The following is a 27,934-nucleotide window of genomic DNA, read 5'->3' as shown; positions in this document are numbered from 1 at the left end:
CATTCGTGTAGTTGCTTAAATGTTGTTTGTTCCCTTGAACAATTACTAATAAATACATATGTATCACTAAAACAAGCATTTTACTTGCCTTTACGGACGAAATCATAATGATCTATATTAATCTGATGAGTAGTTGAGAAAAACAATGCCGCAAGGAAATGTGGGATGTGGGCACTACATTTTGCGGTTTGACTTTTTCACAATAGTCACAATGATATAAAGTCACAAGCACCATTTCCGATGATTCAACACATGCATGGTCAATGTAAATAAAGCCAGTAAATTTTACTTTTTGTTTTATTTCCTTTTGGATTTAAAATACATATTGTGCAACGAATATCTTGATATTCATTAATGCCAACGAAAGTCTACTTTTGCAAGCAAAGCCTAATGCTAACCTGAATGACAAACACGTCATAGTCTTAGATAGTTCTCCCGCTAACGTATTTATATATTTTGTAATAAAGTTTGCTTTCAACGTTTATATCGATTGATTGATATAGTTGATATTATTCCACCAAGACGAGCTTTTTACTTGGCTTTACGAACCTTATTATAATGCTCGACCTGAATGATACTTGAAGAAGATAATACCGCAAGGAAACGTGGCATGTTGGCACCGACTCACGTTTTGTGGTTGAACAATGTTATAATAGTGGAATAGTACGTCATAAGCACCTGCTCCAATCATTTCCTGGATGATTAGCAAACGTAGACGAAACCAGTCAATCTCTCTACTGCATTATTTCTTTGATGTTTTAAGAAGCGGAAATCTTGATTATCAATTTATGCATGCCGAAAATATGCATACTTCTAAGCATAGACTGGTGTCCATAAGAGAAATATGTTATTGTCACTTTGTTTATTTTACATATTTAAGATACTCAGTGTAACATTATTGTTCAATCCAAACTTAGGGTTCGGTCACGTGATACAAAAGTTACAGATGTATCAGTTTATCACGAAACTTCAGTTTCAAAGGACACGTTTAAAGGGGATACAATTATTATATACTTGGACTTAAAGAGTATAACAGTGATAATAAATAAATGAAATGGTTCTATTTCAATGTTATTGATATTTGGAAGAAATTAAAAAATGAATTTAATAATGTTGATACTAATGGCTTTGAAAACATAGAGTAATAATGATGGTAATCGTAAACATATCCGTGACAATTCAAATAGTGGTCAAGATGAAACCCCGAGAACAGGCAGATACACTAAAAAGGGACCAACAATTTAACAATCTAACAGTAACTTTCATAATTCGGAGTACAGTTTCAGTGAAACTTTGCATAATGGGCATAGTATTTTGTATGACGATTCGTTTGCCTTGAATAATATTGCTGTTGAATCTGAAACTGTACTTCTGACTAGGGCTATGGCAGAGGCAGCTTTTCGATCGGCGCCGGATGTCCCAGAACTGCCAACGTCTGCGGTGCCCGTATGTACAAATACACGACAGGACGCCCAAGGAGCATGTCCAGTACTTTCAGAACCACAGCATGCTATTACGCCCCCTACTTGTCGTCAACGCTGCTTTGGACTATTTACGGCGGATACATGCCAGTAAAACTTTCTAAATAGACCCTTCTATACCCTTGACAACATTGAAAAAGGTCAGTAACTTTGAGCAAGAGATGAAGAAAATGTGGATGTTTGTACACGACCAGAAAAAAATGGACGCTAATTTGATTTCCGTTGAAGAACGCGTGATCACTCTTGAATACAACTTATTGACGACTCGAAGCATTCCTCATCAGGTCCATAACGAGGAAATCGAAACCAGGAACGGCCTTATTTTTTGTAAAAACGCAATCTATGCGCAATGATTTGGTGTTCGGGAACATACATGATCAAATGACTTAAAGTAACACTCTTATTCCAAATGAAAACATACACATGTTTAACAAACATAAATTTTGAGTGATAAACCTTCAACTACTTACTAAAAAATGCATTATGGAAACTAGTAATTTTACGTAAATCAAAATTGCCAAGGACATTGCCCGCATAAACACATCCTCACCCACCGAGAGATTTACGGTCGTCGGCGAGTGCTTATTCCACGGGCACCTACACCTAGCTCAACAACACATCAACTGGCATCACAAAATATCAACATATCCATTGGCACCAAAAAAATATCCACTGGCACCACAACATATCCACTGGCACCAGAACATATCCACTGACACTATAACATATCCACTGGCACAATAACATATCCACTGGCACCACAACATATCCAATGGCACCACAACATTTCCACTGGCACCACAACCTATTCACTGGCACCACAGCATATCCACTGACACCAAACATATCCACTGGAACCGCAACATATCCACAGGCACCACAATATATCCACAGGCTCCACAACCTATTCACTGGCACCACAACATATCCCCACTGACACCAAAACATAACTACTGGCACCACAACATATCCACTAGCACCACAACATAACTACTGGTACCACAACATATCTACTGGCACCACAATATATCCAACCGCACCACAACATAACAACGGGCACCACAACTTGTACCACAACATATTCACTGGCACCAGAAGATATCCACTGACACCAAACATATCCACTGGCACCACAATCTATCAACTGACACCACAATATATCCACTGACACCACAACATATCCACTGGCACCACAACATATCCACTGGCACCACAACATATCCACTGGCACCACAACATATCCACTGGCACCACAACATATCAACTGGCACCACAACATATCCACTGGCACCACAACATATCCACTGACACAACAACATATCCACTGGCACCACAACATAACTACTGGTACCGCAACCTATTCACTGACACCACAACATATCCACTGGCACCACAACATATCCACTGGCACCACAACATATCAACTGGCACCACAAACTATTCACTGGCACCACAACATATCCACTGACACCACATCATATCCACTGGCACCATAACCTATTCACTGGCATTACAACATATCCGCTGATACCACATCATATCCGTTGGCACCACAACATGTCATCTGGGACCACAACATGCCTACTGACACCAAACGTTTCCACTGGCACCACAACATATCCACTTGCACAAAAACATATCCACTGGCACCACAGACACCACAAAAATAAATCCACTGGCATCACAACGTTTACACAATCAAACATAATGCTCCACGTTTAGCAATATTTGTAACAACGCAACCCTTTGTTTGTAAAAAATGCTACAATTACGTAAGGGAGTTTCTGAAACCAATTTAATGAAACGAAATAAGTTATAAACCCGATTAAAAAAGGAAGAACGGTCGCACTGTTTAACGAATTTGAAGACTCATTTTGTGCTTGATATATTAATACTTTATTTGCATATAGTCGTCGTAATTGAAATTCTGTATACTTTAAGATATTGTAACGCAAAAGAAGTGCAAATTTCACGCATGAAACAACATGTGTTCCTTGAGTTTAATGTTTTATAGAAAATAGTAGGCCCGGTTCGAGAAGCGCCTCAACGTCGGACTTTTGCATATGTCAAAGATCACCCATATGTTTTAATGATAAAACATGTCAGAGAATAATGGTTACTGATCACAGAACAAACGTATACTTTGTTGTGAAGAATAAATCTAGTTTAATTATAGAGAGGGAAGTTTATTGTATCGACAGTCAAAGAAGAAAAAAGTATGATTAAATCAACAATGTGCTACTGCATTCCATTCAGGTTTCCTGTGTGACTTAATTGATTGTGTGTTTCTGTCTTGTAAAAATAAAAGGAAGTTATTCATAAGTAAGGGAAGTAATCGTATATACGATAGACGGTTGTTTCAACAGTGTGTTACATACCACCAGTTAAAATCCCTACTTGTCCTGAAGTTGTGATAGATGCGAAGCGCGTTTTTTTTTTTTTTCATTTATTCTGGTTCGTTGATTTCGAGTTTGACATGAAAGATCTATGTGCTTTTTGACTTGATCCGTGCGTCGTCACAACTTAATGTGAATTCAAATACCAAAAGTGACATGAGTAAAAAGTGACCACATTATCCAGTCATATTAAGAAAACACCTGTTGAAGAAACAGAATAACAAACAATCGGATACGGGCGCGATAAAGAAAAATATATTCGTGTGTTTTGCTAAACAGAATGTTTTTGTTCAAATGAAAGTGTGTGGTCAGGTTCAGTAAATGTTATAAAGTATGATCGATCATACACTTTGTGTTGTTACATGTGCATAACGTTATGTTAAAAGGCTGTGCTGGGATATCCTCCCAATGACATTTGTGCGAAATTGTATGCTTTTCCAATAATTTGCGCAGTTTATTTAATAGTTGCATATTATTACATTATTAGGTAGGTGTTTATCGGTATATTGCTTTTTTGTTGGCAACAGAAGGCTGGTAGCTTTGTCACGATGCAAGGACGCTTTGCTCAAGTTGCGACATAGGTGAGTTACACTGATTCGCGACTGTTAGTACTATCAAGATGGGAGCTATAACTGTGTGTTTGTTGATTATCTGTTGCCCTCTAGTTTGCTTTGGACGGCAAGTTAAGATCCCAGTCGGCATGTCAATAGCTGACTTTAACGATAAGGTTAGTCTTTAACAGTTTTGTATGTGCTGCAGAATCGGCTTTTAATTTTCGATTTTCAATTTCGTTTAAATACTTCAGCTTTTGTTATAAATTTGGAAACAAGTCACAGGTTTTAAGATCAAAACATGTCAAAACTGTGGTGGAAGACAGCAAGTTTCAACTGTTTGTCTTGCATCGTGTGTCTGGATTAAATAACGATATTAGTCATATTTTGTTTTTTCATTTGTTGTAAAAAAAGAGAAGTAAATATAATTAATGTTGTAGTGTCGGAAAGAGATTGTAAATTCAAGCCCCACCAGGGCAAGTTAAAAATGTCATCAAAATGGTTTTAATCAAGGAAAATGTGTTCTGTATTCAAAGCAGCCTACAGATGCAAACACATATGCCCTGTTATATTGCCAGGGGTTATAAACCTACGCCTTATATCACAAAACTACTTCAATCAAATCTCAATCACAACTCGTTATACCACATAAGTTCAAAGAAAAAAATATATTTGATTTTTTTAAATATTTCAAAGCGTTTTCTCCCAAAGAGTATGTTGATAAAAGACCTTAGTCAAGATTAAAATGAATCTACAGCAACAGATGTAACTGGGGCAGGATTATTGAATTAAGCGATAAATGAAGTGCATTTTTTATTCAAATGTATATTTTCTTGAAAAGGTGATACAAAGTTTTTTTTATAAACAAATTTTATGGGAAACTATATTATTTTTTTAATTATAAAAGTATAGGAGATATCTTCCTGTACTGAGCTTTTATGTGGTAAATTGAGTTCAGATTGAGATTGAGACTTTCTAGATAAACAGGTCAGATGATAGGTGCAAACCTATCAGTTCTATTGTTGAGGTAGTGTTGTTGAAGCGTTTTCAAAGTGCAGAAATATTTTAATACAATGTGCCAAATGCTGAAAAGTATCGTCCGTTTTTGCTAAATGCTATCCTTCAAACCGTTAAAGCTTTTTCACAAATATTGATAGCGCAAATCAACAAGAAATTGTTAACCCAAGTTTCATCTTGCATATTGGTTCCGATTGTCACCACCTTTGTTGACCCTTACAAGTAATATGTCAGTATTATTTAAGGTATTAGCCATGTAATACAACTCGGGAAACATCGGATAACATCGTCATATATCGCCACTCGCCGTAACAGATCGCGACGAACATCGGGCGTATTCGGCCTGTACCGGATGTTGCTATTTTTAGAAACAGAAGGTATTTCCCGGCTATTCATAGGTCAATAATGGAATTTCTACATCGTAGGATTTGGAAACATTGTGATGTTTTTCTCATGAATATACGTTTAAAATAAATAAACAATAAAAGTACACGCTGACAGTTGATTACGATACATCTAACAACTTGAGTCATTACAGTAAAACATGGATTATAAGTGAAATATACGCGCAAGAGAAGATTTCTTTCGAAAAAACGGTCTGTCAACAATCGGCATGGAACTGGGATATTCAGACATTCGTATCAAAGGGCTCTGAATGTAAGTATCCTTGAGCAGTTTTGTACGTTGATGTGTTCAAAAACGTTTGTTTTTTAATTTATCTTTGGAATTCTTATATCATTTTTATTAGCTAAATGTTTAGATAGCATGTTCATATTTTACATGTACTTATGTACATGTTACATATTTTTATATGTACTTACTTATGTACATAACTTATGTTTAAGATATGATATGAGTATGTAATTTTTAGATTGATTGTTTTATCTTAGAAAAATATTAGACTTAAAATTATGTTTAAAAGTGGTGTGTTTTGGTACGTGACCTAATTCTAACATACCATAATACATGTATATACCCGTTATTTGTTTACAAAATGCATATTTTCAAAATTATCCTGTGAAAAAAGTTGTATGTGGTTTGGGGCTTGAAGCCGCATCTGTTAGGGCACTATTGACATTCATTGGCTTAGTGTAGGTCTCGTTAAAACCCCATAATGTTGTGAATCATTATCAACCATATGCACAACTACACATTTGTGCCTACCAACCCTTACTCTTGGCTAAAACAGATATTAGTACAGAATGTATACTACTTGTGCATTTGTATTTTACGGTGGTAGTTTCTGCTGGTTGATAATCAGAAGTCTAATTTCTTTCAGGCAGGAAAATGACTGAATATTACTTAGTCAACAACACTGGGTTATGAAGAATTTCAGTCTGCATTAAATACTATGTTGGATCCTTGAGAGCGGATTTGACAGCCATGTCCATCCACAAGGCAGACGCATCTGATCGAGATGATGTGAGTATTTCATATAAAAAATATTTGACATGGTTTTTGTTGTTATAAACACACTGTATTCAATAATCAAGTGGTGGTGGTGATGGTGGTCAAGTGGTGGTGGTGGTGGTGATGATGATGATGATGATGATGATGATGATGATGATGATGATGATGATGATGATGATGATGATGATGATGATGATGATGATGATGATGATGATGAATTTTATTGATAAATTTAATAATTTTCTTTATATAGATATACATGTATGTATCAGCTTGTTGTTGTTTTTTCAAAATAATGTCGAGAAATATTAAACCGTTTTTATTTTATTTTGTATATGTATGGCAATATAATTATCTATACTAATTAGTTAGAAAGGCTTTAAAGTACAACTTTTTTTTCCTTTACAGCACTAAACATTCTTGATGGGTAAAGAACCTGAAGGGGCATGAACCAAATCAGCATTGGCTCAGCATTGAGTAGTTATCATCTGTGTACACACTACAAGTACAAAGCATGGGAACAGACCAAACTTCAAATGTTGAAGAGTGAAGAATAACTGTGAAAACAACTAAATGTTAGAACACCAATGACAAAATAAAACAGATAGACATCAAATTACTCACAGAGATTGTTTACATGTTATAATATTAAAAAAACAACAACATTAGTTGAGAACTTTCACTCTGATATTTTTGGAGGGGCGAGCCCACTTAGTGTTCTTGTTTCTTCACATATTTTAGTTTAAAAGTACACTCATTTGTTTTAAACTCTGTATTCTGAGTTAGTATCATAAGTAAAATTCATTTATTTGAAAGAGTACATTTTATGAATAAGTCCAATTAAGCTTTATAAATTTTTACAAGAAAAGGGTTGATTTTTAAGCATTTTATTAACTATAAAAATGTATGGTATCATGACATTATGTATATTTTCTTCAAAACTGGACGGTAAACTATCATAAATTGTCTTTTAAATTGTTCATTAACCATCATAGATAATATCTAAAATGATTTCAGCAGCTTGCCTTATAGTTAACTATTTTTTATAAATTTTATAAAACTGCTATATATTTTCAAACATTGAAAAACTGCTCTTTTCCGAAGAATCATAAGATCAATCAAAATGATTTTTTTCCATGTGTATCAATAATGTAGTCGTTTGAACTTTAGTTTTCTGTCAGCTGAAGTTTATTTTACCAGAAACAGTTGTGTTTATTTCATAATCTCTGATAATGCGAAAAATATTCAAATATAGACAAAATATTTACTTGTCGTTCTTTGTAGCCCCTGGAGTTTGGGGGTGGGTGTAATGAAACATAAATAACTTTTTTAATTCACGGTAAAAAATCTTCACAATTTGGATAAAAGTCCCATAGTGTACCTTGATTATAACTATGTTGTCGGTTAAAGCTTTTAAAAAAGTGTGTATTACGCGGCTAATACCTTAAATATTAAATTTAAGATTGTATGCAGTTACAGTGATATTTACATTCATCAATATAACATCGATTAGATTTGCAAAGAAAAAAGAAATGCATTATCAATCAATCAATAAGAGTAAAGATTTAATGTTAACAACGATTTTTGTTTTTAATTATTTTCGAATTATTCTGCTCACTTTTTAAAGTAGACCACTGACTGATGCTTAATGAAAATAATGAAAACAAATTTGGTAATTTTATCTTAAAACATTTAATCTCCAATATTAGCTGTTTCGTTTCATAACGCCTTTGGCAAAGTGGAGCATTTGTCGATATTTTAACATATACATTTGCAATATGAACTTGAATTTATATTGCATGCTGATATTTCAGGTTGTGGCGAAATTCCAACGACAAGTCTACTGGGCAGTACCTCTAATAAATGGTACACCCGAGTTTTTTCCTGATCTAGGCTACCAGCTTAAAATCAAACAACTGGAAGAACAGAACAGATACCTATTAACCGCAATCGGTGATGTCGCGGATGGGTTAGTGCTATGGTTTATACAAACATATAAAGACATGTTCTAATATATCTTATTCTTCTAAACCGTTCTTTTTTTAAAATTGTTTTGGATGAAATTTTGGAGTGTTGGTAAAGTTTAAGAAAAAAATGTTTTACTGAGAAACGTATTTACAGTTCTCTATTGCAAGTATTTAAAAAGCCTATTATTAACTTCCAATATAAAAAAAAAACACATATAATTGATTTAGTTAGAGTAAAATGAATTCGAAAATAAACAATTTCTTTGTTTTTATTATGTAATAATGGCCAACTGACGGAATAATTTGAAAATTATTCATCTTATGGAACCGATACGTTCACATCGTTTCAATTGATTTTACAACTAAATCATTATGGTGAAAGTGTGTCAATCATTTATGATATGCATCATAAAAAATGTTTACAATTTTTAATAACGAACATAACAATAGAATGTACGCATGTACAAATCGATATACATGTAGTTTAATCATATGAATTAATGTACTTTTTATACGTCGCCGTAAATAATAACCAAAATCAAGTGGTAGGATTGGTCCAGTAACTCATGATGACAAAGAGCTGGAGGTGTTTGAGATGTTCCCACAAAGAGGGGTTTATCTTAGTTTTGCCTCGGCCAGTCGAACATATATGTAGGCGTCATTGTTTTTGTAATTTGCACTGTCTTTACCGAGAGAATGAAGACAGCCAGACAATTAATTGACTTGCACATAGTACACCGTCACATATCACTCAGTTGATGCAAGAGTTCAGCAATTTTCTTCTTTTTTTTCTTTATTGTACCGGCATTGGTTCGCTGAACACTAAAACCAAGTTTTTATACTTATAAGTTATTGTATTTTCCTTTCTGCAATTTCGGAATCAAAGGTAAAATAATGTGACATTTTGTTTATTTATATTTTTTGTCTTTGAATGAGCCAGTTTTTGTGTAAATGTCTGATTTTTTAAAAATAAGACTGCTGACAAAAGATAAGATTAAAGTCTACCCTTTTAACGATAAAAACAAATTGAAAGCTAAACAGACAAACTGTGAAAATGCAGTTCTAAATAAGAGGCTGTAAAACGGTATTCAGGGAATGTCATTGTACGTTTATCAAATTTCAGATATTCTGTCGCACTGCAAAATTGTAAGACAAGTTCTTTCTACTTTGAAAATGTTGCGTATGATGGTACAATCCTGCTCAACAATAATGTCGGAAGTAAGTGGAACAAATTCAAATTACTTTTCCACTGTAAATAAATGTTCTGGATCATCATTGGATAAATCAAATTTAAAGAGGCGATTGCTTAATAGCTTTGTCGAAACTTATTTGGCCACAGGATTTAGGTGTATTATGATTCACGAGACAGAATGCACGATACGTTTATCTATACTGCTCATGATACGCTAATTCAAAAGGCGCACGATACGCTAGTCTACAGGGTTAACGATACGTTACTTTGTAAGGCGGACGATACTGTAGTTGTTCATGATTTGCTAGGCGATAACGAGCACGATACGAAAGTTGATAGAACACTATGCTTGTTAATAAGGCGCGCGAAACACGAATTGATCAGGTGCACAGTATCCTAGTTATAACTGCGCACGATACCTTAGTTGATAGGGCATACAATATGTTATTTAATTAGGAGCACGATACGCTAGGTAATAAGGCTCCAGATTCGGTGGTTCATTAGGTTTACGCACGTGAGTTGATAAGGTGAACGATACATTAATTGTTTAAGGTGTCCATTACGTCACATGATTCGGCACACGATATCCTAATTGAGAAGGTAAACAATACGCTTTTTTATACGACGCGATACCCTTGTTGATACGGAGCGCAATACGGTAGTTAATGATGCGCCCACCATGCTTGTTGAAAAGGCACACGATAAGCTAGCTGATACGGCACATGACACGCTAGTTGATAAGTAATAACTGCGTCCGATACCCTAATAGTTATGGCGCATGATATCCTTGTTGATACTGGACACGATACAAAAATTGAGCTAGTCGATATAGCGCAGGATGCGGTAATTGATGTGGCGCATGGTATCATACTGGACATAGCTCACGAAACGCCACTCGATAATACCCATGATACGCATGTTGATATGGCTCACGATACCCTAGTTGATAAGGTATACACTACGATAGTTGATAAGGCGCACGATACGCTAGTTGATACGGCACATGCTACGCTAGTTGATAAGGTGCACGTTAAGCAGGTTGATAAGGCACACCATACGCTAGTTGATAAGGTACACCATACGCTAATTCATAAGGCACACCATACGCTAGTTGATAAGGCACACGATACGCTAGTTAATAAGGCACTCGGTACGCTTGTTGATATGACGCACGATACGCTAGTTTAAATGGCGCAAGTAACGCTAGTTAATAAGGCGCACGATATGCTAGTTCATATGGCGCACATTACGCTAGTTGATACGGCGCACGATTCGCTTAGTCATATGGCGCAAGTAACGCTAGTTAATATGACGCAAGATACGCTAGTTCATATGACGCACATTACGCTAGTTGATACGGCGCACGATTCGCTTAGTCATATGGCGCAAGTAACGCTAGTTAATATGGCGCAAGATACGCTAGTTCATATGACGCACATTACGCTAGTTGATAAGGCACACTCTACGCTAGATGATAAAGCACACGATACGCTAGATCATGAGAAACACGAAACCCTAGTTGAGAACGCGCACGATACGCTAGTTGATAAGGCGCGCGTAAAGCTAGCTGATAAGGCGAAAGTAACGGTAGTAGATATGGCAAACGATACGCTAGTTAATAAAGGACACGATACGCTAGTTGATATGGCACACACTACACCAGTTGATAAGGCACACACTACGCTAATTGATACGGCGCACATTTCGTTAGTGGATACGGCCAAGATACGCTAGTTGAACAGGCACACAATACGCTAGCTGATAAGGCACACGATACGCTAGTTGATACTTCACACACTACGCTATATGATATGTCGCACGATACGCTAACTGATACGGCGCACGATACGCTAGTTGATATGGCACACGCTACTCTAGTTGATAAGGCACACACTACGGCTAGTTGATACGGAGTACTATGCGCTTGTTGATAAGGCACTCACTACGCTTGTTCATAAGGTATATGATACCCTAGTTGATACGGCACACGATATGCTAGTTGAAACTGCACACCATACGATAGTTGATATGACACATGATACGCTATTTGATAAGGTGCACACTACGCTAGAAAGTAAGGCACACGACACGCTAGTTGATACGGTGCACGATACGCTAGCTGATACGGCGCAGTTTACGACATTTCATAGAGCGCACTGTATGCAAGTTAATAAAGCACACGATACGCTAGTTAATATGGCGCCCGATAGCCTATTTGCTAAATTGCACGTTACGTTAGTTCAAATGGCACACGATATGCTAGTTGATAAGGTACACGATACGCTAGTTGATAAGGCGCAAGTTACGTTAGCTGATATGGCAAACGATACGCTTGTTGATAAAGAACACGATACGGTAGTTTTTAAGGCACACGATACGTTAGTTGATATAGCACGCACTAAGCCGGTTGATAAGGCACACACGACGTTAGTTGATTTTGCGCACGTTAAGCTAGTTGATAAGGCAAACGATACGCTAGTTGATACGGTGCACGATACGCTATTTGATACGGTACATGATACGCTAGTTGATACGGCACAGGATACGCCAGTTGATAAGGTACACGATACGGTAGTTGATACAGTGCACGATACGCTATTTGATACATTTCACGTTACTCTAGTAAATATGGCACACGATATGCTAGGTGATAAGGCATACGATACGCTAGTTGATAAGGAGCACGTTACGTTAGTTCAAATGGCACACGATACGCTAGTTGATAAGGCACACGATAAACTACTTGATATGGTGCACGTTACGCTAGTTCATATGACGCACTATATGCTCATTGATAAGGAACAAGATACGCTAGTTGATATGGCGCACGATATGGTAGATGATATGGCGCATGATATCATAGTGGATAATACTCACGATACGCTAGTAGATAAGGCACACGTAACGCTAGTTTAAAAGGCACACGATACGCTTGTTCATACGGCGCACGATACGCTAGTTGATTAGGCGCACTATATGCTAATTGATAAGGCACGTGAAATGATAGTTAATAAGGCACACGATACGCTTGTTCATACGGCGCACGATACGCTAGTTGATTTGGCGCACTATATGCTAATTGATAAGGCACGTGAAATGCTAGTTAATAAGGCATACGATACGCTAGTTGAAAAGGCGCACTAAATGCTGGTTGATAAGACACATGATACGCTAGTTGATAAAGGCACACGATACGCTAGTTCATATGACGCGCTATATGCTAGTTGATAAGGTACATGATACGCTAGTTGATAAGGCACACAATTCGCTAGTTGATAAAGGCGCACAGTACGCTAATTCATATGAGGCGCTATATGCTAGTTGAAAAGGTACACTATACGCTAGTTGATGAAAGCACACGATACGCTAGTTCATCTGAAGCGCGAAACGCTAATGATAAGGCGCACGATACGGTAGCTGATATGGCGCATGATATCATAGTGGATAAAGCCCACGATACGCTAGTTGATAAGGGGCACGATTCTCTAGTTGCTAAATGGCACATTACTCTAGTAAATATGGCTAACGATATGCTAGTTGATAAGGCACACGATACGCTAGTTGATAAGGAGCACGTTACGCTAGTTCAAATAGCACACGATACGCTATTTGATAAGGCACACGATAAACTACTTGATATGGTGCACGTTACGCTAGTTCATATGACGCACTGTATGCTAATTGATAAGGAACAAGATACGCTAGTTTATATGGCGCACGATAAGGTAAGTGATATGGCGCATGATATCATTGTGGATAATGCTCACGATACGCTAGTTGATAAGGCACACGATACTATAGTTTATAAGGCACACGATACGCTTGTTCATACGGCGCACGATACGCTAGTTGATTAGGCGCCTTATATGCGAACTGATAAGGCACACGAAATGCTAGTTAATAAGGCACACGATACGCTAGTTGAAAAGGCGCACTAAATGCTAGTTGATAAAATACACGATACGCTAGTTGAAAAAGGCACACACGATACGGTAATTGATAAGGTATACGATACGCTAGTTGATATGGAGCACGTTACGCTAGTTGATACGGCACAGGATACGCAAGTTGATAAAGGCACACGATACGGTAGTTGATACGGTGCACGATACGCTAGTTGATACATGGCACGTTACTCTAGTAAATATGGCACACGATATGCTAGTTGATAAGGCACACGATACGCTAGTTGATAAGGAGCACGTTACGTTAGTTCAAATGGCACACGATACGCTAGTTGATAAGGCACGCGATAAACTACTTGATATGGTGCACGTTACGCTAGTTCATATGACGCACTATATGCTAATTGATAAGGAACAAGATATGCTAGTTTATATGGCGCACGATATGGAAGTTGATATGGCGCATGATATCATAGTGGATAATGCTAACGATACGCTAGTTGATAAGGCACACGTAACGCTAATTTATAAGCCACACGATACGCTTGTTCATACGGCGCACGATATGCTAGTTGATTAGGCGCACTATATGCTAATTGATAAGGCACGCGAAATGCTAGTTAATAAGGCACACGATACGCTAGTTGAAATGGCGCACTAAATGCTAGTTGATAAGGTACACGATACGCTAGTTGATAAGGCACATGATAAACTAGTTGATAAAAGCACACGATACGCTAGTTCATATGACGCGCTGAAATCTAGTTGATAAGGTACACGATACGCTAGTTGATAAGGCACACGATACGCTAGTTGATAAAGGCGGACGGTACGCTAATTCATATGACGCGCTATATGCTAGTTGAAAAGGTACACTATACGCTAGTTAATGAAGGCACACGATACGCTAGTTGATATGACGCATGAAACGCTAATGATAAGGCGCACGATACGGTAGCTGATATGGCGCATGATATCAAAGTGGATAATGCCCACGATACGCTAGTTGATAAGGGGCACGATTCCCTAGTTGCTAAATGGCACGTTACTCTAGTAAATATGGCACACGATATGCTAGTTGGTAAGGCACACGATACGCTAGTTGATAAGGAGCAAGTTACGCTAGTTCAAATGGCACACGATACGCTAGTTGATAAGGCACACGATAAACTACTTTATATGGTGCACGTTACGCTTGTTGACGCACTATATGCTAATTGATAAGGAACAAGATACGCTAGTTTATATGGCGCACGATATGGTAGTTGATATGACGCATGATATCATAGTGGATAATGCTCACGATACGCTAGTTGATAAGGCACACGATACGCTAGTTTATAAGGCACACGATACGCTTGTTCATACGGCGCACGATACGCTAGTTGATTAGGCGCACTATATGCTAATTGATAAGGCACACGATACACTAGTTGATAAAGGCACACAATAGGCTAGTTCATATGACGCACTATATGCTAGTTGATAAGGTACACGATACGCTAGTTGATAAGGCACACGATACGCTAGTTGATAAAGGCGCACTGTACGCTTATTCATATGACGCACTATATGCTAGTTGATAAGGTACACGATACGCTAATGATAAGGCGCACGATACTGTAGCTGATATGGCGCATGATATCATAGTGGATAATGCTCACGATACGCTAGTTGATAAGGCACACGTAACGCTAGTTTATAAGGCACACGAGACGCTAGTAGATACGTTGCACGTTACGCTAGTTCAAATGGCGCACTATATGCTAGCTGATATGGCGCATGATATCATAGTGGATAATGCTCACGATACGCTAGTTGATATGGCGCATGATAAAATATTTGATATGGCGAACGATATGCTAGTTAATACGGCACATGATACGCTCGTTAAGAAGTGGCACGACACGCTAATGGATAAGGAAAACGATAACCGAGATGATATGGCACACGATACACTTATTGAAATGGCGCACGATACGTTAGTGGGTATGGCGAAAGAAATGTTAGTTAAGAAGGTACTTGTGCATAAGTCGAAGATAATCTGGTTGATATGGCACACGATACTCTAGCGGTTAAGGCAAACGATAAATAAGTTGATATGGCGCAAAAAATGCTAGTTAATATGGCGCATAATACGTTTGTTAAGAAGGTGCACCATAACGTAGTTGATATGGCACACTATACGCTAGTTGGTATGGCACACGATACGCTAGGTGATACGGCACTTGTTACGCTAGTTCATATGGCGCCTTATACGGTAGTTGATATGGCGCACGATAGTCAATTAAGATGGTGCCTGATTCATTTTTGGATAAGGCAGACAATAAGTTAGTTCATACGGCGCCTGATTCGCTTGTTGATAAGGCACACGATTTGCAAGTTGATAAGGCACACGTTATGCTAGTTGATGAGGTGCACAATAACCCGAACTTACACTTACAACACCAATGCTTATTTTTGCCTAAAGATAATTTGTTGTAACTTTAAAGCATTTAAACTCTTGCGGAAATTAACTTTGTTTAACAAGAATTGAGGATCAAACATATTAGTATGTTTTTAAAGCTAAAACATAAAAAATACATAGTGTATTATGGTAGTTTATTTTCTTGTTTCAGCTACCAATCGCTATGTTGTCTTCTGGTCATCCGACGTAGATCACTACACATTGATGCTACGATGTTTAAAGGAAGGCATATCAGAACCAAGGACGTGCAAGGTAGATACACGGCAATAAGTCTGTTCGTACCAGACACACTCGACAATCTAAAATGGAGCATAGTATTGAAAGACCTTGAGGAGACCGATGTTGAGTTTGGTGACGAACGTTATGAATGGTTTTTCAATTTCAACTATGGGAAAAGTAAGTATAGGTTTTATGAACGATATGATTCTTTTGTGTTTTGTTGGTAGAAGAATAGATACACATGAACAGCTCATGTCTAGTTCGAAGAAAGTTTTCGATAATTCCACAATAATGTACAGGCAATAAACGCAGACAAAACCACTATTTCATGATATTGTTGCAGATATTGATAATATACGTACACAACTTATGAATCACTAGATATCGACATTTTTATACGCTCAGAACTGCATAACATTGGGACTAAAAGCTACAATTTTGCATGTAACCAACGTCTTATTCTTGTAATGGCAGAATAGTCTTTACAAGAGCGCCAAGTTTGGTAATTATTGAAAAACTAACGAAAGTGAGAAAGAAAAAAACGTCATTGACTATATATCTCAATTGTATGGCCATACCTCTGAAGTGAATGGAATCTTTTGACTTATTATTATTAACAGTATCTTTCTTTATTTAAGGCATGTGTGTTGACGTGTGATGACTGTTCAGATTGTTTGCGGCACGGAACAATGTCATCTGATTAGACAAGTGTCATCAATTTTATTTGCACTTTTAATATTTGCTTGTGTTTGAGCCTGTTTGTGCCCTCCGTTTAACATAAAACAATATTTATGAATCTTGACAAAACAACACCACCACCATCACCACCACCACCAACAACAACAAAAACAATAACAACAAAAAATCCATCATTCAGTCACAGGGTGTACCTTTTAAACAGAAACTTTTAAAGTATGTTTTTAAATAAAGTTTCTTTTATCTCCTGCGTTGCCGGGTTTTTTTATTTGAAAGGAATGAAAGCTAGATATATAGATTTTTCAATGCTCTTTTACCACCCATAAGCAGGATAACTGTATGTGTTTTGGATTTGGTTCCCGCTTGCAGTGTTTGCTGCACGATGCTACAGGGATGTTCGCCTTAGTGGTGAATAAACTCACGGTTGTTCTTCTTACATTGTTTACTTTTATTATATTTCTCAAGGTCATAAAGTATTACAACTCAACAACAAAATGAACATCTAATAGCTTTCCCATCCCCCCCCCCCCAAAAAAAATAAATAAATAAATAAATAAAGATACAAACCTTGATCGGTGTTGACATCTAAACGTCGATATATATCCAGTCGTCAGATCTCTTTTGTAAACCACAACGCTCGTTCATCGAATATGCATAGTTTGGTGAGAATAATACTAATAAAATAGTCGGGATAGAATATTCCGACGCGAGTGCTCGAATTACCAAAGCCTGTCGAGTTTCAAGCCACGCAGGGTGCTGAGAGTCGGATGATTTGATTCGGACCGGAACACACATTAGATAGATATAAAGTATACCTTAATTCATTAATTTGTGGACAAAATACCCAGAAATCAACGTTAACGTCAATTATTTCATCTAAGAACCGCGTGTTTGACGATTTATCATTTTCTTATTGTGATTTAATTTCTTAAAGAAATGCATTGATCTAGCTCTATTAAAAATGCAAAATTTCATTCGCCATAAACTACGAAGAGCTCGACCAAATATATATTTCTTCAGGAAATTAAATCACAGCATTAAAATGATAAATTGTCAAACACGCTGTTCTTAGATGAGCTTACTTGATCTACTGCCTCACGAACAAACATTTTGCGAAAGCGTACAAGGAAGTATTTGCAAGTTGCTGGGTGGGCGACATTCGCGCCTTTCCAGTGAGTGTCACTTCTGCTTCAATTCTGAGGTTTTCTGATGCATGTTAATTTATGATATCGTTGAATTAAATGTTAATTGTCCACACTGCTATGTCTGGAGCATACAAGGTGTCGAACATTTTTAAGTGTTGAAACTGTATAGATTACAGACAGAATTTGGATTCTTTTGAGTGAACGTTTATATAACTTTATTAATTGAAATCAAGGAGGTTTGATCTTCAGAGGTTTAGTTCATGATGCTTATCGTCTTACTAATTTTCATGTTGGAGTATCCGTTATGATTTTCATGACAAATGATACTTCTGCTTATTGCTTCTCATCAACATGCTACGTTTTCCTTCCTTTCGATGGATAACGGAAATATAAACATAGATATAGTTGACGAGATAACGTTCAATAAATAGGCTGCGGATTAATCACAGCAATATTGCGAATAAACGGTTGTTTTAGTGTTAGATAGCAAAAATTTCATATTTTCTCCCTCATAGGGGTAATGAAGCGGCTACTTATAAAAGGCTTAAACTAGGCATATATATGTCATAACTAGACTACTCATACTCTATCTTAAATAACAGAGATTATTTAATTGCGATTCAAGTATCGGTATTTGCCTTTAAAAAGCGAGGTTATCATTTCTTTGTTTCCGTACCATTAGTTTATCCGTATCATCGGCAAAAATGGCAACAAGTTGATTTTGTTATTTCTCAAACTATGTTTCCATATTTAATACTAAAGTTCAATTCACACAGATATCAACTATGACACTATACTCATTTTAATGTACATCAAGCAACATCTTCGACTTTCTACAAATGAAAGAAATATTCTTAAAGCTATGCTTAAAATCCTTTTTCTGAAACATGAATCTGTTGCTTTACACTAAGGCCATTGACATTGGAAAAATAATCCTATGGTAAACTGTCGTGCCAGGGAATAGAGCCCATATTGGTTTCTTTCCGCCTAAATGATTACAGAATGGCATGATATCTTCAATGTAGCATTGCGAAGAGTAACGACGCTTTGTTCACGTTTATTTTTGCTTTAATAGCCGTTTGGTTCGTGTTAAGCTTTTAAACATTTTAAACATATGTAGTAAATTCGGATTACATAATTAGATTAAAAACAAGCGATGGATAACTCTGAGGACAAGATTGTTACCAATAGTAATAGCGTCGTAACATTAGGTGTAGTGCAATATGGACGTCATGAAGTTCTGCAGACTAGGCCTGAGCTTTCAGTTCCGTGCATTATTGTGCTTGGCTTGGCATCCATTGTTGGAACGTTGGGTAACCTGTTGATTCTGTTTGTCATTGCTACAAAGAGGAAACTGAGGAATGTGGAATCCATTTTTATCGTGAATTTGGCTATTTCGGACCTGTTTGTAACCGTTGTTGCCGACCCTATGAGTCTTATAGGTAAATATTAAATAGTTGTCATTTTAACTTGCATTCATTTAATTAAGAAATGTTATTTACAATTGTTGTCTTTACATATTTGTCTAAGTGTTCAACGACAGTTCAGATGAAAATAATATATAAGATTCATTGAAAATTTAAAAACAAAAATGTATCAAATAAAAAGGATATTTTTTCAGTCACTGGGAATTGTAAAATGCTAGCTTGGATGAATTGCTGTTGTCAATATGTTACATGATTAAACCTTCTGTATTTTCATCATATTATATTATATCCTAATTTTTATTCCTCACGTGACTTTGCCTGTATAAAATTACCATTAGTCATCATAAGCTATTTTGCAGCGTCTCAAAACTCCCGCCGCGTGTAGTCTAAAAATAGGATTGATTATTTTCGCAAACGCCTGGTTGCAATATGCTCTTCTTATAAATTTAGTTGAAAATCCATGTTTCTCAGGTTGACATATACTATCACCTTTCATGGGATCTTATATTGGTACATGATATCATGTCGTAAAAAAGAAAATACAATCTATATAAAACCATTTCGTAAATGGTACATATAAGTTGCGGTTGTTTTCCAACTTTCCCACGACGTCTGTTTAACATATCGTATATTCCAGAAAGACAAAAATACTGTTTTTCGGTCAGTTCTATCCCTTACTTTGTACTTTTAAAATTAGTGTACACTAACTTTCGTTACTTCTTAAAAATAACTATGTATCATGCAATATAAGGCCGGCCGGCTTAGCGTCAGATAATCTACCTAGTAAGCAGGTAAATAAAAAAAATATAATTCATAATTCAATCCCCCGTATGTAGATTTTGAACTTTGAAAACTGTGTTTTTCGGTTTCGAAGTCCAAAAATATACCGGCAAGATCACATTAAACTTCTTTCGGATGTAGAGTAACTAAGAACAACTCTATCTCTACTTCTAGATATAATGAACAATACATAAACATTATGTCCGAAATGAGATGTTTGGTATGGGTTTTTATTTTGTACCAAAAAAAACGAAAAACATCTAATTCACTCACTTTACTGTTGTCATACTGTTATATCGAATAAATGAAATGATTTGTTTAATTTTGTTAGTAAGGAACTATTGTAGTTAAACAGAAAATTAACTATAACGCGTGTGTAGTGACTGTTAATTTGAACATGCCGTTAAACTAACACAGTTTAGCAAAAGTAAAATAGAATCTAGCCAGAGCATATCAAAAATACAACGCGTTTCAAAATGTGTGAAAAGTACGATTGATCTTTTCTAATTCCATTACTTAACATTCATAAAGCGCTAAGTCAATGCTAAAATATCACAATTCTATAACCGTTACGACTATTGCTACATACCATCTCTGATGATACTGCGATCTATGAATTTTCCCAACATTTTAGATTTTAATTAGCAAAATCAGACGCTCGTGCTTTATAGGATCAATGTTGATGGTTCAAAGGTTTAAAATATGTACATACGTAGGAATACACTAAGGATAAATTGAAGTAGTCCGTAGTTTCCCTAAAATGGTACACGTGTACATGAAATCGTATTTTTTTATTGATACACCTTCCGATCGGCATGTACAAAAGTGGCTGATTGAGAATGTGTTTCATGTACTGCATAATGTTTGAGGTAAAATACTTTCGGGTATTATGAATAGAGTAACAAATTTATAACAAAAACAAATGCCATATATTAAGAGTTTGAATATATCTTCGTAAAATGCTTTTTCTGCTAACAGTATAAAAATGTACATGCATAATTAGACAGCATTGATAACATTAAGTGGACATTTGGTAGTCCGCCTAGCTCCTGCTATTTGATACAAGCATACGATGTATTTTCTTATCATTTCATAAAATTGTAACTTCCAAAGAACTCTTAGGATACTTAGATGCAATGGAAACTACGGAAAAACAATATAAACGCAGACCCTATTAAGAAGCACAACGTTGTGGACAAACATGAGAGGAGCAAACGCATTAACACCAGAAATACAGACCACACAAACATCAACACATATGTGTAACACAATTTGAAGTGACGCCTTGGAATGTTCAGCCAAAAATCAGTACCATGTTGTTGTTGTTTTTTTGAATATATGTGGTTCTCCTGGCCTTTGTACTGATCTAACCCTCAAATTACCAGTATGCTATGGCCAATAGAACACGGTAGCTCAACATATTTAGTTTTACAAGAATCAAAGCAAAGGTATTGCAAATAAACTTTTCTCAATAAATGTCTAATCCATCCGATCATATGCTATTTAATTAGATTTAGCCACTGAGCTATGTAGTTTCATTTAAAAAGAAAACATTGTCCCTTGTCACAGCTTTTTATCTTGCGGGGTTGATAAAGCAATTTAATTGGAAACTCATATCCGATTAAAAGCAATATTAATATTATTGTTAAGATAATGTATTGTATAATGAAAGCTTAATTGCATGGGGATTTTTTGCATAGAGATTTTCTCTCCTCCTTTTACTCAGATTTCCTAAATTATAGGAGTTTGCAATACACCCATGCTATGTTTTCTTTCTCCGTAAGATAATTTCGATGAATTCAAGTACTGTTTGCTCAACCATAGCATTCGTTACATAGATATGTCTTTAATTTTTAACAAAATACACCGCTTATGTATATTCAACCATATTTCTCGACCTATGGTCCTGGAAACTAGTTTTTTGCCTTCACATAGAATATTCAGCCAAGACAAATCATATACATCACTAGCTCATGAATATTTTGGGTAAAATATGTACTTATTAATCCTGTTCATAAACTCAGTCATTAGACTCCAATTTCTCGAATGTTCTTAATCAAAACAAGTTTAAGTAGCTTAATGCATTATAATTAATTTCTCTTTTAATCTTTACTACAGTTTTTTTTTAATTTATCTTGATTAGCAAAGATAATATCATTTTAAAATCAAATTAACATTCAAAGGAACCCTTTTATTCAAAATCAATACATACACATGTATAACAAGCATAATGTTTGAGTGATGAACATTTAACTACTTACCAAATAAAGCATGTTTGGAAAATAATAAACACATATAACAAGAATTAACTGTGCATATAATAGCTGAAAAAGTTAAAAATATTAAATGACTGATGAATGCTAAAGTATTTACTGTGATCTACTCAGGTCTCATCAGGTAAATAGACGATGTTTTCTGCACCTTTCGTTTAGAATAAACTAGGTATTCTTCATAAATACCTTTGTTGTCGACATGATTGTATTAATCCTTCTTTGTATATCAAGCATACACACGTTACACCAAAAAGAATATTAAACTTTATCCAGTTGAAAGGGACTTAAGATGTTTCGTAAACATTGGACAAGTCCAAAATATTATTAGCAAATTTATCACAATTTAAAGGCAGTAATATGATACAAATGCTAGAATGATGCATAGCACCATTACTCAGTTACTTGTCTATGGAATCATATATTACGAGTAAAAACAAGTTCAGGCTTATGTGATGAAATAACACCCCTCTGTTTAAACCTTACATCTATACAGTATGGACAATGATAACCAAAACTGTTGAATGCTAAAAAGAAACAGCTCAGGAGGAAAGGGACGCTTGACCTCAAGTTTTATCCTAATATATATATATTCTTACTATCTTTATTAAAAAAAATAAGACATTTTAATAAACAAATCAGATGTAAACATACTTATAAAACTTAACAGTATACATAGTCCTAACAAAATATTTGTAAAAACATTTCGTTGACCCAGAAGTGATAAAACTGCATTAACCTTTTTCCATTTTCCACACTCAATCCTCGGCCCTTGACCTCTGAATCTAAATTTGTCAAATTTTAAGATTCCCGTGCCAAATGACTTTGAAACCGTGGGAAACCTGTCTGTGTTGCTTTAGTTCTAAAAAAACTCAAAACATTGTTGAGTGGATAGTACAGACACTTTTGACATAAAAACATAGTCATATTGTATGAAACTATTTCCAGAAAGGATTTTTATTTGAAATCTGGACAAATCTTCTTTTTAAAACGTGTTTAACTTCTTATTACAGTTCACATGTTGTAACGGATTTATGAACTATGTTTTCTAACTATCAAACCTTAAAACTAAGCCTTAAACAAAACATTATTTTTTTTAACTTTTTAAGTTTTCGTCCTTCAAACGACTTGTGCACTTTGGAAGGCCCTTAATGGCCAATTTACTTCCAAGGGTGGTCCCTCAAATATGTTTTATGTTGCATATTTAAATGTAATTTAGATGTAAAGCATTTTGTAAATTTATCTTATTAATATATCTTTTTGTTTTTACTTTTGCTTAATACATTTAACTAACATTACAATACTAGTAAAAAGCCAGACTTTGTGATTGTTTGTTCTGTATAAATTGTTTTTAAAGATAAATGAATTGTTTAACTAGGCATGTTTGAAATACATAGTTACTGGGTCCCAACTTTACAGCACATGCATTACCATTGCAACATTCAACATTACTACTACTTGTAAATAATCGATAAAGGTTATATACTTTTTAATCTTTAACTGTGTTTTAATTTCAGCCAAGATAGAGGGAGAGGAGTTTTTTGAGAGTGTACCGGGCCTCTGCAAGTCTGTTGCCAGTATATGTACGATATCGTGTGTGGCGTCACTGATGACGATTGCAGCCATGAGCTTGAACAGATAAGTTTTCATTTGCGCCAACGACATATATAGCAAAATATTTACCAAGAAAACCTGTTGCGTCATATCATTATCGATATACTCCGTAGGAATAATTCTTGTCTTGATGAATACCGAAGGCTTAGGTGACCATGGTTTTGACCGAAAAAGTTTGGAATACATATGGGACAGAATGGAGACGTTCCCATTTACGATTATATTTTCTGTCATTTTGGTATGGATACCATCAATCATTATCGGCTTATGCTTTCTGAGGATTTATAATTACGTCCGGAAACATAGACGTCGAATACAACAGCATACCTCTCAAACATTTAATGCCGACCGGCCACTGAAGTGTTTATGCCTTTCTAAAACGTTTGTCTTAATATACACCGTATTTGTGTTATGTTGGACGCCCTACGCCCTTCCTATTGTTATTGATTTGAACGACACATTCCCGCACGAAGTTCACCTATACATCACTATGTTTGCCCATTTGCACCCGTCTATGAACTGGTGTATCTACTTCATGACAAATAAACATTTTGCAAAGGCGTACAAGGAGGTATTTGAAATGTTATTGTCTTGCAAAAAACAGACAAACACACGTGTGCACAGAATAGAATCACATCAGTTCAAAGTCATCAAAACCATTAGTCACTCCTAATCGAGTGTCTCAAAACGGCTCACGGAAACAGCATCCCGCTACAGTGACAATAGATGGTGTTGCCGATACGCTTATATGAAAACTATAAACAATGGTTTAAAATCAGAACGGTTAAAATACGAATCCCTTCATGCTTTTCAGTGAAAAAACAACAACATGTTTTTGAAAGTGAAGTTAGCACTGTTACGTCGGTAGGTTACATCTCTTAAATGATCTTCAAATTTACGCCAATCAAATTAACAATTTCTTTAAAATTTTAAAATAAAATTATAAAGAAAAACAGAAAATATGTTGCAGTTCGGTGCCTATCAACATTGTTTTCACGTTTGTTCCTAGATAATCGAATTATTACTTATCATCTCTGGCTGCGCTATTCGTGAAATATTACTTAAATTTAGACATTACACCGAAACTCCGATGTATTTGTGTTATTGTTAAAATATTTTAAATGACCATTGTAGGTAATTATAAACATCGGATTTTTGCGGTAAATGTGTACAAAATAAACAGCAGACATTACAAGTCGGTGTTATAAACTCGATCCAAATAGTCCTAGCAAGCACCTGGTACAATCGACACAGTACATATACATATATATATATATATATATATATATATAAATATATATATAGGGAATATTATGATAGCACGCTTTTCTGGTGACCTGTATCACGTCGAGTTCAGTGTCTAAACACGTATCCATCGAGACAGCAAGTCGAGACGGATACATGTTTACTTACCGAACGAGACGTGATCCAGGTCACCAGATAAGCGTTTTATCGTAATATTCTATTTATTATATACCTGCCTATTTAATTCTTCTTCTTTATTTTTCGGTTTCAATTTGATTTAATTTTCCCGCCATCTGTCAATGCGCGAATTAATTCGAATGTGTTTCGTAGTTGTGTATAATGAAGTCAAGGGAGACTACTAGAGCGAAACGAAGTCAAAAGTTACAGACATCACTTGAGTATTGAGTGAAAAAAGAACAAAATATTTTAACAAATTGATTATACGAAAACAATTATTAAATGTCACAGCACAAAAAAACAGAACAACAAAAAGCGGTACTTATTTTAACAGTTTACACTAATCGTCATTTCCTGTAGACGTAACGCGGCCATTTCAAACAAAGTAAATATTCGTGGGATTTTTTGACGATCATAATATACAGAATTGAGCCAATTGATTAAAATTAGAACAGTCATAGTACAAATCCCTTCATGCAAACAACTATTTCACTGAATCGTGTGTGAAGTAACTGTCTAGATAGATTGGAAGTGTTCTCTGCTTCGTGCCTATCCTCATGGTTCTTTGAAAAACATGCAAACATTATTCCTGAATATTAACATGCATCAAGTGAGAGATAATATATAGAGATAAATTGTTTAATTTAATGTATTAAAAAGTTGACAGGTTTTACAAGCTATTTTAGAAACGCGAAAGAAGTTCCGAAATTACACATGGTACTCGCATGATACGGAATCAGAAAACGACAGTATCGTGTCCTTTCCATTTTCGCGTATACGCCATGCCTGTTTGTGTTTCATATTTTACTATTATCTGTTTACATTTGCTATAATGCTATCTTACTTTTGCTATACTGTTATCTTACCATTTGTCTTACATAATGCATTTTGTATTATTTGATATGGTCTATTGGAGGGCGTTTTATTTACCTCCAACTTTGTTTCGGCCATGTTTATTGTTCGTTTGTAATACCATTTGTCTTACTTAATGTATTTTGCATTATTTGATATGTTCTATTGGAGGGCGTTTTATTTACCTCCAACTTTGTTTCGGCCATGTATATTGTTCGTTTGTAACGATATACGTCATTTAAGGTGAATAAATGACATTTTTCAATTTCCACCCTGGTTTGTCAATTACACGAAAGAAATGAGCTCAACTCATACCTATAAGACTGATAGGGTTGGCCACAACGGTAACATACAAGTCCGAAATGGCCAAATTCACGATAAAAATGGACTCCACATTCCTCAGTTTCTTTTTTGTAGCAATGACAAACAGAATCAACAGGTTACATTTTGTTCCAACAATTGATGCAAAGCCAGGCACAATAATGCATTGAACTGCTAGTCCAAGCCTTCAAAAACTCATGACGTCCGTTTAACAGTACACCTAATGTTATGTTGTCTACGACGATATTATTATTGGTAAAAATCGTGTCCTCAGAGTTATGATAAAAGTCTCCACATTCCTCAGTTTCCTCTTTGTAGCAATGACAAACAGAATCAACAGGTTACTCATTGTACCAACAATGGACGCAAAGCCAAGCACAATAATACATGGAACTGCTAGTCCAGGTCTAGCCTGCAGAAATACATGACGTACGTATACAACGTATACGTACGTGTGTAGTTTCTACGGCGCTAATATTATTGGTAGCAATCGTTTCATAAGTTAATAAACTCAAATAAAGCAGAACGTACGCTTCGCTACGATATCAAAAGGAAACCAATACAACGTCTGTTCAGAGTCGTTACAAGTTCTTACACAAACTACGTTCAATGACAATTGCGTGTTTCTCAAGCACCTTCTAACATAAATGATAAATGTTTCCACGTCGTCATTCTTGAATATAAACTCACTCTTCAACATCTACGGAATCGCCAGAAACCTTCAGATTTTTTTACAATTACAGATTTTCTTTTGGATAAACGTAAGAGAAGGTAATCTGCTTCTTACAATAATTATGTTGTT

At 35.7% G+C, this 27,934-nt stretch overlaps 1 protein-coding gene and 1 pseudogene across 3 annotated transcripts; both read left to right on the top strand.

Annotated features, from left to right (window-relative positions):
- Positions 1-4,415: 4,415 nt before the first annotated feature.
- On the top strand, positions 4,416-17,783 carry LOC128238131 (uncharacterized). Of its 3 annotated transcripts, none has more exons than XR_008261634.1 (5): positions 4,416-4,458; positions 8,670-8,824; positions 9,946-10,040; positions 16,538-16,782; positions 17,244-17,783. XR_008261634.1 is itself a non-coding variant. In XM_052953706.1 (4 exons), the coding sequence occupies exons 1-4, from the start codon at positions 4,497-4,499 to the stop codon at positions 17,261-17,263; spliced, it is 528 nt and encodes a 175-aa protein (XP_052809666.1). In that variant the 5' UTR covers positions 4,473-4,496; the 3' UTR covers positions 17,264-17,783. The 3 variants fall into 3 exon arrangements, 1 of the variants encoding a protein (XP_052809666.1); XR_008261633.1 differs by lacking the exon at positions 4,416-4,458 and adding an exon at positions 4,473-4,604; XM_052953706.1 differs by lacking the exons at positions 4,416-4,458; positions 9,946-10,040 and adding an exon at positions 4,473-4,604.
- Positions 17,784-19,602: 1,819 nt separating this feature from the next.
- Positions 19,603-25,210, top strand: LOC128237704 (melatonin receptor type 1B-A-like; annotated as a pseudogene).
- Positions 25,211-27,934: the final 2,724 nt, after the last annotated feature.

The sequence above is a fragment of the Mya arenaria genome, chromosome 6 (genome assembly GCF_026914265.1).
Source record: "Mya arenaria isolate MELC-2E11 chromosome 6, ASM2691426v1".
NCBI lineage: Eukaryota > Metazoa > Mollusca > Bivalvia > Myida > Myidae > Mya > Mya arenaria.
The sequence above is the reverse complement of the archived record's forward strand: the minus strand, read 5'-3'. Positions and strand labels throughout refer to the sequence as shown.

Bases quoted from the DNA above. Each gene is read 5' to 3' on its own strand.
- LOC128238131 (XM_052953706.1), top strand. From the start codon at position 4,497: ATGGGAGCTATAACTGTGTGTTTGTTGATTATCTGTTGCCCTCTAGTT. The intron at 4,605-8,669 runs GTTAGTCTTTAA...CTGATATTTCAG, and splicing joins TAGCTGACTTTAACGATAAG to GTTGTGGCGAAATTCCAACG. The intron at 8,825-16,537 runs GTTAGTGCTATG...TTCTTGTTTCAG, and splicing joins ATCGGTGATGTCGCGGATGG to CTACCAATCGCTATGTTGTC.